The sequence below is a fragment of the Thamnophis elegans genome, chromosome Z (assembly GCF_009769535.1).
Source record: "Thamnophis elegans isolate rThaEle1 chromosome Z, rThaEle1.pri, whole genome shotgun sequence".
In the NCBI taxonomy this organism is placed as follows: Eukaryota; Metazoa; Chordata; class Lepidosauria; order Squamata; family Colubridae; genus Thamnophis; species Thamnophis elegans.
In genome coordinates this window covers 55139988-55154333 of record NC_045558.1, presented here as the reverse complement: position 1 = coordinate 55154333, position 14346 = coordinate 55139988, and the positions used below count along the sequence as shown (strand labels likewise).

Genomic DNA, 14346 nt, shown 5'->3' with positions numbered 1-14346 from the left:
TATTTACCAGATTATCTCTTGACTTTTTATTAGCCTGTGAAACTAATAAATAATCCTCTAGCAGCAAGCTTGTATGGGAGATAGTTTTCTAATATGGCATATTTAACAAATATCGTTTACCAACCCACAGAAGAGCTTCTATCTTCACCTCCTAGAATGTCCTATAATCTTCCCAGTTAGAAAAAGATTTCACAGTGTTCCTATACAAGAACAATTTTTTCATAATCCACAGAAGGAAATAGAAATATTTCCCCACAATTTTATCATGTCTTTTCTACACAGCATGACAAACTGAATTAATAATGCTTCTTTTAATAACAATCAATTTATTAAAGGATGAGATTTTTGCCTCTTCTAAGCAGGGGCACCACCAGATATTTAGCTGTCTAAAAATTTTGATAATTTGCTTATCTTTTATGTATGTATGTATGTATGTATATACATATATATTTTAATGTACATTCTATTTAACTCTGGTGGTGCAGTGGTTAGAATGCAGTATTGCAGGCAAATTCTGCTGACTGCCAATTGGTGGCAGTTTTGCAGTTTGATCCTGACCAGCTCAAGGTTGTCTTACCCTTCCATCCTTCTGAGTCAGTAAAATCAGGATCCAGATTGTTGGGGAAAATATGCTGACTCTGTAAAATGCTTAGAGAGGGTTGTAAAGCGGTATATAAGTCTAAGTGCTATTCCTATTTCTCTGAGTGTTTTAATCTGAAAACTCTTTCTTTTTACTTTTATTTTTATTTTTTGGAATGGTTTATTTATTATAAATTCAAATACATAAATAAGCTTTGATGAAATGAACTGTAACATTCATTTCTTCTGAGAGTTCAGTGAATTTGGTATATGTATCTGTTAACTATATATGAAAAACTGCCAAATGTGTTTCTGCATCAGAGGTGTTATTAAGATTTTCTCTAGCAATATTTTGCATTCAGTTGAAGTTGACTACTTCTCATTTATAGAAAGTAAAAATATCTAGATAATCTGAGATACATTTCCAAAAATATTTAAGCACAAACAAATGATTTGTACTTGGTTAGAAGATCAAAGTGAAAAATCAGAAGTGTTCAGGAAAACCACCTGAAAAAAACCAGGCCTGTGCATTTAGAAGAACATTTTTAAAACTAAGAAAAAAGGTTGTGTTTATGTAATCAAATTGAGATTACCCAAACTTTTAAAAATGTCATTCCAAGTGGGGAAGTCACCAACTGTTACTTATTCATAGGATGATGGCTACTATTTTCATTTGTCTTGCCATCTTAAAGTGTCAGGCAGTGATGAACAAAATAATAGTACATTATCTGAAAGGGAAAATTACACACATACACACACACACACAAAGTTTGGACCTCTATTCAATATTTCTCTTTACCAATGACCTAAAACACATTCTATTTTCTACAGAAAGAGAGATAAAGAAAACCTAATTAAATGAGTCAAAAAACGTATTCATTCAGAAAAATGACCGAAGGCTGCATATTTGTACCTGGCAAAAATATGTGAATTTTTGTTTTCAATAACTGGTGTGCCCTATTGGCTAGAAATAACTGCAACTAAATATTTCCAATAATTATTGATCAATCCTATAAATCAGCTTGGAGAATTTTAGTTCCTTGCCTCCCTATGGAATAGCTTCAATTCATGGATATTGGTAGACTTCCTTGTGAGAATTGCCCATTTCAGGTTGCTCCAGATTAAAGTCAAGACTTTGCTTTGACTATTCCAAGACATTGACTTTGTGCCTAGCTACTCTGGTTCAGAAGCAGCAAAGCCAGCCCAAGCCATAATAGTATCACCACTATTTCACAGATAGGATGAAGTTCTTATACTGGAATAAATGAGATTACTTGAAAAGAACCAAGTGAAATAGAAACATATATTGATTGAAAGATTAAACAAAAAATGTCTTTTCCCCTATTCAATAGTTAAGCAAATAAGATTGTGTAAAATAATCCAAGATTTTTGACCATAAAAAGTACCATGTTTTCCATTTCAGGATTTCTTCAGCAAATCTGATCCCTTTCTGGAAATCTTCCGAATGAATGATGATGCAACCCAACAGCTTGTTCATAGGACCGAGGTAAGTTGAGAAATATCACACACATACACAAACATACCCCCCCTAAATAAAATGTTTATTTGTAAACTCACAATTTCATTTGAGTATTGTTCTACTTGTGCCCCTCTTTTCTTAATACAGCCACTGGATTACAGCCAATGTGATTCTTGTCTGTGATTCTACAGCAGAGATTTTGGCCTTCAAAAAGTGCTACATTATAAATATTATCATATCCTGTTTCTAGAGTGTAACTGAAGAGTTATAGCCTTGCTAAATTTAAGAAAAGCTTGATTGTGGACTAGGAAAACAGCAGGATATATTTCAGTTCCATTCTTTGTCATTGTTACAATCTTAATCTAATTTCTTCTCTTCATGCTGGTCTGTTTGATGCTGATGCAGTTATAAACACTCAGATCCTTACACTTGCTATTTGCATGGATGGGAAACTTCTACTGAAACAAATGGAAGCTCACCATCTTGCTAATTGAGGACCTTGATCTAGATCAATGTTTCTCAATCTTGCAATTTTAAGATGTGTGGGCTTCTTAACTTCAAGAATTCTCCATCCAGGATGGGGTAGTGAAAGCTGGGAGTTGAAGTTCACACATTTAACATTGCCAACGTTGAGAAACGCTAATGTAGACCAGAATAAAAAGCAAAGTATTAACCCTCCCCTAGAGTATAGTTCCTGTTCATTCCTTTTGGTTGCAAAATATATATATTGTGTACTCAAAAGCAAACCATACAAATAACACTATATATATATATATATATATATATATATATATATATATATATATATATATATATGTGTGTGTGTGTGTGTGTGTGTGTGTGTGTGTGTGTGTGTGTGTGTGTGTGTGTGTGTGTGTATGTATGTATGTATGTATGTATGTATATTGTATTTGTGCTGATAAATAAATAAAGGGAGACTAGTATAGATCTATTTCAAGCTATTTAGCTCTCATCAGCTAGCCATACCCTTACTGGGATTCGAAGGGTATGGCTAGCTGATGAGAGCTAAATAGCTTGAAATAGATCTATACTACTCTCCCTTTATTTATTTATCAGCACAAATACAACACAAATGTAACAAAGGCAACAGTAAAAATATTGGGTTTCTGTCTGGATGGTCTCTTGTGACGAGCCAATGGACAGAGAATGGAAACAGTGAGCTTCCTCCCATATTTGGGCATATATATAATATATATAATATAATATAATATAATATAATATAATATAATATAATATAATATAATATAATGAAATTATTTTAAAACTATTTGACTACATTGTCAAAATGTTTGCTCAAAGACGGAAAGACTTTTAAAAGCAAAAGCGATTGTGAAAGCCTGATTTTAACTGGAGTAGAAAGCTTTGGTATTGTACTGTGCCATTCTTTTGTATTAATAGCATAATGAGCAAGTGCTTTAATATTCAAGGAATAAATAATCATTTAAATACTATCTGGAAAAGTTTACAAATGGTGCAAGTGTTATGGAAAATGTAATTGTACTTGTATTGCATGCATAATTTGGATAGTACAAACAGCACATTGCAATTGATGCGTCTTTTCTCCTCATTTTCTGCTAAAATGATCCCATAAATGTAAATCAAGGCATTATAAAATAACTAAAAATTGTAATCATTCTTTGTATCAATGTCTCTCTGTTCTTTGATAAGATCAGAACCCAGTACAGTATGTTGTGATCGCTGTATTACTTCTATGCTAGTGTAAATGTGATGTTGCCAGCAGTGCTCTGGAAAAATTATTTCTAGCACATAATTAAAGACATTTGTTGTAGCAATATCTTCTCTCTGGAAACTTATCATTTCAGCAGAAAAGTAATTGTTTCAGTCTAAACAGAAAAAGAACTATGGAACAGTGATCAGGTGTGTCCTCACTCTCATTCGCAAAACCCAAAATGCCAATTAAAAAGACATACATACATACATATGTGTGTGTGTGTTATTTTTGCCTTTGTTATATTTGTGTTATCTTTGTACTGATAAATAAATATATATATATAGTAATATATATAGTAATATATATATATACACACATATATATAGTAATATATATATATATATACACACATATATATATACATACATACATACATACATATATATATATATATATATATATATATATATATATACACACACATACATACATACATACATACATGCATACATACATACATACAAACAAACAAGATGACTTTATATAATAAAATTTGACCCATTTTATCCCCACTTCTAATCTTCTACCCAAAGACAGTCTACGGCTACTGAACATGCCATCTTCTCATTATGAGGTTGGGAGCAACTCATTGCCTTAGGGTCTGTCCATAAATTTAGTTTGTATTCCAAGCTAACCAACTTTGTTCCCTTAGCTGACCCAAGAAGGAAAAAGTGTAGACAGCTCCCACCCTTAAAACATTTGTTTACGAAGCACTATTGGTTCTAATACTTCTTTAAACTGTTTTACTTTTATATTGCTGTTTCGTTGTTAACATAGCACTATGGAAATTCTCATTGGACATATCCTTGAATATTCCAGCAGTGTCTGAATTTGAAATCATATGACAAAGATATAACATGTGAGAAATTCCTATGTTTATTCTGAGTTTCTTAAATGTTGACAAAGAGAATTAGAGGAAATCATTATGGAAATGGCAGTCATCTAGGTTGCTTGCAAATGTGTAATAGAAGGACAGTTTCTAAGTCAATGTTTTCCAAGAGAATGTTTGTTCTAACATTTAATCTAAGTTATTTTCCTTGTGCTTAGAATCTACATTGTAGTTTGAATTCTTTGGAATAATATACTGGTAATTGTGATATCATGATATAAATTTTCAAATAGTTATTACCTTTAATTACATCTTTCCCAGGCTAAACACTGCATGCAATTCTTCAGCCCCATTTTAATGGCCTCCAGAATGTCCCAGATATGTGCTGTTAAAATATAGTGGCAAAATATTCATCTTACACTGCTTAAATCTTAAGGAGAGGAGAGAAGAGGGTTGATGAAATATATCTTTAAAAAAACATTAACTTCTCCAAAAGCTTTACTGATTTAAAATTTCAACTTCAGAACCCCCATGATATAAATGCAGTGCTGTTTTGTCTTCGGTGGCTAATGGAAATTTTTAAAAACTGTGTTCACAACCACAAAAAAACATGTTTGTCCTGGTTTTTTGGGGATATTTTTCCAAAATATCTTTCTTAATGTTCTTCAGTTCATCACTTAGTTTTCTTATATCAGAGTGTCCCCAATATTTCAATCATCTAGGTTTTATCAGTGGAATGTAAGATGCACCAACAGATTATAAATTTCTTCCCAGTATTTCCCTTCATTCTGGAGTAAATCTCCTTTCCCTGCTTTTGAATATATGTATGTATGTATGTATGTATGTATGTATGTATGTATGTATATACACACACATACATATACACATACACATATATATACATACACACACATACACACACATACATATATATATACACACATATATATATGTGTGTATGTATGTATATACGTACGTACATACATACATACATACATACATACATACATACATACATATATATATATATATATATATATATATATATAAAATCTCTTTTTTCACTATTTTATTTATTTGTGTTTACTTTTTAATCAAATGTATATAACAAAGCCCCTGTATTCTTTATTTTTGCTTCACCCAAAGCAAAGGAAATAAGTAAAAAAAGATTCCCAGTGATTTTAAAGTGCTTTGGAAAGGAGCCCAATGACAAAAAAAAAAAGACCTGCAAAGAACCTCAAATGTGAAAGCCATTGCTTACCAAACATGTTCTGTATTGGCAAGAAAAAAGCATTCAAAAAGTATATCAAAAAGTGTAGGCATAAAGCTTAATTATTCTTGCCAATTTAAAAATGTATTTATAACAAAGAACTATTTTAAATCATTATTATAGCTTTGTGTTTTAGGTGGAAATAAGATTCTTTTCCTTTAATTTCTAGGTGGTGATGAATAACTTAAACCCAGCTTGGAAAGCATTTAAGGTGTCTGTAAATTCCCTTTGCAGCGGTGACCAAGATCGCAGACTGAAGGTTTGTGATCTTTGAACTATGAAATAAATAGATTTTCAAACTTTCTCTTTAAAAAAGAATTAAAGTTAAAGTCTAGTGCTACTTTTAAATAAAACTTTATTTTTATATTTATTTATCCTCAACCAGTTTGAATTATATAGCTTTATAGTCTCCTAATGATGCTATATAATATTATGAAGGTCTTTCAAATAACATCACTTAAACCAACAGAATCAAAATATTTCAAATTAATTGAGAAATATAAATATCAATTAGATTTGCAAATAAGCTGGTCAAATGCTAATACATCTAAAACATAAGGTGATAGAAGCATAATATAAATTTTAAAGCTCAGTTCCAAAATCTGAGTTCAGTGAGTGACTTTGCTCTTCATATAAGTGAGTTCTATGGACTATTTGACACTTTGATTTTTTATCAGTTTAAATGTCTTATTTACTGGTATGAAATAATTTCAGCATGCATAACCATGGAGACTATTAGGATTGTGCTTCAAATTCAAAATCTTCCATATTTTTATTTATGAAAGATGGTAAATGCATGCATTAAATATATGAAGAACCAACACATTGTAGTGAGCATATGTTTAATGTCCATTAGCTGCAGATGATGAATCTCCATGCATAAGTGGGAGTTTTCATGTATTCATGTTTGGGAGAAAGCTTATCTGTGTTGGGAGAGAGGAGTTTTGATTTTTTTTAAACTGTATATTGTAGAGTATGTATGTATTTCTGTCAGTCTTGACGCCTAATGAACAACATAGCCAAGTCCCTACAGAAGGATCTGCCATAATAAAGTAATGGGGTGAAGTAGAAAGACCTGCATAACTTTAGCTTACCCAAGAAGTCAGCATACTAGTAATTCATTAGCCAAGTATATTTTTATAAGGCTTTTCAAAAAATCCTTTCAATGCAAGACACAAGTAAAAAAGCTCATTTAGAAAAAAGATGGGTAGAAAGATAATTTTAAATCCCCATTCATTTAAAACATTCACACTTCAGGAAAAAGCCACTTTTTTCATCTCCATTCTGTTCTGTTTCACCTTTTTTGCTAATAACTCAATTTTATATTTTAAGAGAGATGTGTGGTCCATTTTTAAATTTCATGTGGGGGTTATATCTTTTTTTTCATTAATGAAAAGACAGATACATGGCTCCTTCTTCCAATTTTTAGTGACAAGTACAAAGCTGTGAAGTAATTTGCACTGAGAATTGATGACTGGCATGATATTACCCAATAAACATCTGCAATGTCATCTCCTCTGAATCTACTACCTAAGAACTCCATCATATTGGTTCTTTATTTCTCCTGAAGGGATACATTTGTTCTGCATTTTTCTTCATAAGCAACATTTTGCAAACAATCTCTTTTAATACAAAGCATTAAGTATATTCACAAATGTATACACAATTTTATGGACACTTTTTCCAAGTTTATACGTTTTTGTACATATATTTTGATTAGAAAACTTCATTCTATAACCTGTACAGTTTTTGTGATAATTACATTTTAATTAACATATTGTTTCAGGAAAGCAATGTTTATGTTAAAATGTGTGGCTAAATAATTTCTCATGGGAGTATCATTTTCACTCTTGCTATAGCCAAATGAACTATTTACAATTGATATCAGATTTTTAGCTTTTTTAGTAGTCTTTCTTTTGTCCTTAGTATATATTTTTAAAGAAAAATGCTGAGAGGTCTCTTCATGGGTATTCTAGTGATGGTACTTATGTATATACATTCAGGATCTATGTCAGGTTTCTTGTGACATAAAAAAATAATGCATAAACACACATATACAAAATTTAGTCAATATTTCAAATACTTCAAAAAATAAAGGTCCATGTAAGTAATTCTTAATCACTTTAGTTTCTCGGGAGTTAATTTTCAAGGATATAAAATATCTGAAAAGAATGCTCTATTCTGAATCTCCAAAGACTTTTCTGTTTTTAAGAAATGTCAGCCTGAGGGCAAAGGATATCAATGATGAAAGCTATTGGTGGCAGAATAAGACTTTTGGAGACAACATAACTTTACTCTGTATGCTTGGATGATTCTTACAAGGCTGAAAGGATTCCCTTTCAACCTGAGAAGAAACCTTTTCCCAAGGCTTCACTACATTTTAGGAACATAACAGTAAAAGCCTTCTGTTATGATGGAAGCCTGTGAAATACTAGCACTAAGAACTGAAAGTAAACAAAATGATTGACACCTCATAATCCATGACTGCAGACTTTTTAGAAGTCAGCAGGATTTCCTAATGTTATTTCTAAAGCTAAATAGAAAAGCAAATCAAAGGGCTTTTCAAAACAAGCATAGTGGTGGCAAAGTTGCCCCTATTAAAACAAAACAGGGTTCCTTATTCACCCTGGGTCACATTTTAAGGAAAAATAATTAATGGCTCTATGTAATTTGTAATCCCTTTTTAAACATCTCAAAATCTTTTGGAGTATTTCTGTTAGGGAATATGAGAGCAGATGTAACAATGTAATTGGAGATCAATTTATTTTGTCAGTGGGATAGCTACCTTATTTTACAAGAATTTTTACCCCAGCCTCTTTGAGCCCTGTTTGGGCTCACATATTTCCCAGCATCTTGTTGTTGTCTTCATATCATAAGGGATTTTTTTAAAATTTAAACTACTTTCCTGTAATATTTGAAAATAGTGGTTTAAATCAAATGCATTTTCAGACTTCCAGGCTTGTAATAAAAACCATAGTTTTCTATTATGTCAATGAAACCTGGGTGAAGATTTTTTAATTAATTATGATTATGATTAGTACGAGCTCACCTAGTGTACATATGAATATTATATGTAAGCATTATTTATTATTTTCAATTAACATTGTCTAGTGAAGATCAACTCTATAGGATCTTTTCCACTGTAGAAGAAAGGAGAAAATCTCTAGAAGGAAGAAAGGGCATTTGTATATTTGAAATAAGAACATTTAATGTAATGTGAAGGCATGAGCATTTTTAAGTTTAAGAATGTATATTCTTAAAATAGATTAGAGAACATTTTTACTTTCATTTCTACTCCTGGTCTGTCTCTTCTGGTGAATAAGAATGCCAACTAGTAGTGCATGCCATTGCCATGTCATGTCATAAAAGTTTGGAACAAGATAACTGTTCTTTTGAAATTAATGGCGCTTGGAATCTATTAAAAGTTATCTTGAAATGTTTTCCATTCCCTCTTTTTGATTTTCTAAAAGCCAACTCTCCCTTTTCATGCAGTGCTGTGTGCAAAGTCTTCATCTTCATCAGTATTTCTTCTTTAAAACAGGAAGATATCATCTTTAAACAGAAATAATGCTGGCTTCTGTTAAAATGATTTAAGTCCAACTAAGCATGTTCTTTTCTATATTTCTAAACAAAATCGAAATCCCTTTGTCCAATTTTCTTTCAGCTTGGTGTAGGGCATTCTTGGTAAGACCAATTGTGACTTAAATTGTCTTGGGATTTCTGTAGGACAAATCTCCAGATCTGGCACTATGACAACTATCTCCCTTTCAGCATACATGACACAAATTCCAACCTGAGCACCATATTTCTTAACATCATGGTTTCTCCCCACTCCCTATGCCTGCTTTCTTTTATCATATATTTATTCAAAATATATTTCAAACTTTTTTGCATTTGAACTTCCTGATAGAAAGAAACACAATCAGAGAAGAAGAGGGAGTTCAGGAATTGGCATGAGAACAAAAAGAAATAAAGGATGATGTAATAGACACTTTTCTCCCTCAGCGGGTTCCCAATTGCTGCTTTTGTGTGTGTGTGTGTGTGTGTGTGTGTGTGTGTGTGTGTGTGTATTTGCTACTTTTACATTCATTACCAGGTACCAACATTGTTCAAGTGAGGATAATTATACCATGATCAATGCCCAATTAAATAATACACGTGGCAGTCATACCATGATCATGGTATGATTGCCACATGTAATATTTAATTGGGTATTGCTGTTATTTTTGTAATGCTCAAGAAATAGCACACTGTACAAAACGTTGGTATCAGGAACCACCTTTGATTAAGACTTTGATTTCAAACCTGCAATTATTAAAAGCATCATTATCATCACTTGAACAACATAGATAGCTTGTAATGAATGTAAAAGTAGCAGCTAAATAGCTAAAGCCCAGACCCTATATTTTCTCTCTTGAAACAGGTTCTATTTCTTTTTTTAATCCTTTAAAATAAATAATACCAAGAGTTATTTATAAAATACAGGTGCTTGATCATGGCTTTTTATTTCAAATGCAGTGATTTGGCTTAAATAAAGCTTCTCACATATAGTTCCTTCGCTCGTTCAAAGACGACAGGCAGACAGACTTAAAAGGAAATAACTTTATCAGTCCTCGGTTCAGACTGGCTGTGAGCCCAAAATAAACATAAATAAAGTCTCTGGCAAGAAGATAACAGAATGCAAAAACAAAGATCTCTTACGGCCAAACCAGGTGTACAGAAAGAAAGCAGATCACTTCTCCAAGTGTCTCCTTGAATCAGGGTTACAGAAAGCAAATCACTTATCCAAGTGCCTCTCACAAACAAACCACGACCGATGAACCATGAACCATGAACGAACGACGAACGTTGACTTCTGCAACCAGGGCGTGGCACCATCAGTCCTTTTATCTCCAGAAGACCACAGTAGCGAGCCCCAGCTGCATTGTTATTCCTGCACCCCCAACTCACAGCAAACTTCTGCTGAGTCACAACATTATCCCCCACCGCAGGGCCCTTTCCCCAGGTCTGACGGTCTGGATGCAGTCAGAATGGGTTGTCCATAACATGGCCTGCACTCATTTCCTGTGGTGCCTCTTTCGTGATTCCCCAATGCCTGCAGGAACAATCCCCTTGAGCCAAGACTCCCCAGGTATCCGGTGGCCACCAAATCTCCTTCCGCCCTTCACGGCACTGACACCCCATCCAGGGTCCTCCACCCTCTTCAAGGCCGACCCACCAGCCCCCATACTGTCAGAGGTTGACGGCAGCTCTAACAGCTTCGGCCGAGCCCTAACACCCTGTCCAGGTCCTCCATCCTCTGCAAGGCCGACCCACCAGCCCCCGTACTGTCGGAGGTTGACGGCAGCTCTAACAGCTTCGGCCGAGCCCTAACACCCTGTCCAGGGTCCTCCACCCTCTGCAAGGCTGACCCACCAGCCCCCGTACTGTTGGAGTCTGGTGGCTGCTCCAACATCTCTGGACGAGCCCTAACACCCTGTACAGGGTCCTCCACCTCCTCCAAGGCCAACCCACATGACCCCTCGCCTTCGGAGTCCGGTGGCAGCTCCACCGACTCCTGCCGAGCCACCAAGCAATCACCTCCCACAGGGCCCTTCCCCCGGTTCTGATGATCGGGTTGCAGCCCAGAAGGGTTGGTGACGGCCTCTACGGAAGACAGTCCAAGACACTGGTACCCTGCTGGGAACCTAGAAACAAAGTCCAGTGCTGCGGGGACCGGAGTCAACAAAGGCTGGAATCTTGGCGGAGCTCTCCTTGCAGACCTGGCCCATTGGCACTGGGCACATGACTCCACGCACCTCCGCACGTCATTTCTCAGATGGAGCCACCAAAATTGACAGAAGGCCAGGCACAACGTCCGGAAAAAAAAACCTTGATAGGATCTTCAAACATCCATTTAAAGTACTGACAAAAGCCCTGGAAGTCATCCAACAAAGGGATTGGCTGAGTTAACAAGGGGGTAGCCCAACGGGCAGCTGCGCCTGAGAGCAAACTGATAATGAATCCCACCTTCGTCCAGTCAGTGGGAAAGTCCTCCGCTCTCAAACTCAGGAACAGCTGGCATTGTCCCAGAAACACGGCAAACATGGCCAGACTCCCATCATATTTATCTGGCATGGCTACTGGGCACTTCCTCCTTGACTGGGGGGTGGTGGTTGCAGCTCTCTGCAGCTGTGTAATTTGGTCCGCCAATACCATTATCTGTTGAGCCATTTGCCTATTTTCAGCAATTAATTGCTCCATAATTAATCAAATGGAGGCTTTTCTGGCAGAAGTCAATCTGTTCTGACCCCCCTCCTTCGCTCGTTCAAAGACGACAGGCAGACAGACTTAAAAGGAAATAACTTTATCAGTCCTCGGCTCAGACTGGCTGCGAGCCCAAAATAAACATAAATAAAGTCTCTGGCAAGAAGATAACAGAATGCAAAAACAAAGATCTCTTACGGCCAAACCAGGTGTACAGAAAGAAAGCAGATCACTTCTCCAAGTGTCTCCTTGAATCAGGGTTACAGAAAGCAAATCACTTATCCAAGTGCCTCTCACAAACAAACCACGACCGATGAACCATGAACCATAAACGAACGACGAACGTTGACTTCTGCAACCAGGGCATGGCACCATCAGTCCTTTTATCTCCAGAAGACCACAGTAACGGGCCCCAGCTGCATTGTTATTCCTGCATCCCCACTCAACTCACAGCAAACTTCTGCTGAGTCACAACAGTTCTGTATGTTATTTGATTCTATACCACCAACATATTATTGTTCGTATCATCAATAGAAAAAATTTATTATGTTTAAAATCAATCGTAGTTACATAACAGTTTGAAGGTATAGTTTTATACCTTATATAGTGATATTCCAGGAAGTCTTATTTATTGCTTCAATTTTCAGTTAATATTTTTCTGCAGATCAAATTAACTGCCAGAGCTGTGAAGGGTCAAGAAGTTACATGTTCATTTAAACTTTACTTTCATTAAGCACTTACTATTTGTTGTCAAGCATGTTTTAAAAGGCTTTTAATCCACTTGAATAGCTAGAGGATCTATGTAATTTTTACCAGAGAAAAGATGAAAGATTGAGTGAAATGTCAAGCTGTAAAATATTGAACAGGAACATTTTACATGTTTATTCGAGCAATTTCAAAATAAGCAGATTTTTTTTTAGTCTATCAAATTGACAGAAGAGGTAAAATCCACATGGCTACATTAGCAGGAAAAAGATGCATATGTATTATTTATTATTAGTTCTTAGTTCACTCAGATTCAACTGTTGTCCTTTGGCTGCATAGAAAATATCAGCAAGTGGGTAATATTGATGAACACAGTTGTACATTTCTGGAGAAATATGTATAACTGAACTTCATATAAATGAGAAACTTTTTTTAAAAAGCTGTTCATCCCTAGATTGAGCGAACAGAGTATCTCACAAGATTCTCGTGGCAAAAGGAAAGCCGGGAGTCTTTAGCACCTCGTAGGATCCCTGCTCCGGAGCTTGTCGGGTGTGAGTCCCTGCTGGTGAAGTTGGACCTCAAGGGTCAAGTGGGTCTGCTGCTAACGTACCTGCCTCCCAACTGCGTTGCAGCAGCCCTCCCCTCGCTCCTCGAGTCAGTAGCCGAGCTGGCAATTGAGTTCCCCAGGCTTATGGTTCTGGGGGACTTTAATTTGCCTTCGCTCAGTGAACACTCTGACGGAGCGCAGGAGTTCATGGCCTCCATGACAGCCATGGGCTTGACCCAGGTAATTCGGGGCCCAACCCACTCAGCGGGTCACATGCTCGACCTCGTATTCCTCTCGGAGCAGTGGATTTGTGATCTTGGTCTGAGGGGTATTGAGATCATACCCCTGTCGTGGTCAGACCACTGCCTACTGAGGCTTGACTTCCGGAGGCCAAACCCCCACTGTAGGGAGGAGGAACCGACCAGGTGGTTCCGCCCCAGGCGACTTATGGACCCTTCGAGGTTCCAGACGGAGCTTGGGGTTATTCCTGATACTCTCGCCCACAGTTCGGTGGAGACTCTGGTTGCTGCCTGGCACTCGGCAGCATCGGAGTCCCTTGACCGGATTGCGCCACTATGGCCCCTCCGGGTCGGCGGATCCCGGAGGCCTCCTTGGTTTACCGAGGAGCTCCAGGAGAGGAAGCGCCGGAGGAGACGCCTAGAGCACCTATGGAGGTCCGATAAATCTGAATCGAACCGAGCACTCTTAACAACCTGCACCAAGGAGTACATCAGGGCATTGAGGGCAGCTAAAAGAACACATATTGCCACCTTGGTTGCGTCCGCTGAGTCCCGCCCAGCCGCCCTGTTTAGGATTACCCGTTCCCTCCTAAATAGGAGGGACGTGGGGGACCCCCTACAGGGTAAGGCTGAGGAGTATGCCCAGTTCTTAGCGGACAAAGTTGCTCAGTTTCGGTCGGACTTGGACTCCACCTCTG

The 14346-nt window shown here is 36.5% G+C and overlaps 1 protein-coding gene across 1 annotated transcript in view; it reads left to right on the top strand.

The window, feature by feature from the left end:
• CPNE4 (copine 4) overlaps positions 1 to 14346 on the top strand; it is a 264609-nt gene that overhangs the window by 173187 nt on the left and 77076 nt on the right. The window contains exons 5-6 of the mRNA XM_032237074.1: positions 2003 to 2086; positions 6081 to 6170. Of these exons, the coding sequence (XP_032092965.1) occupies positions 2003 to 2086; positions 6081 to 6170 (174 nt within the window). The remainder of the gene's footprint in view (positions 1 to 2002; positions 2087 to 6080; positions 6171 to 14346) is intronic.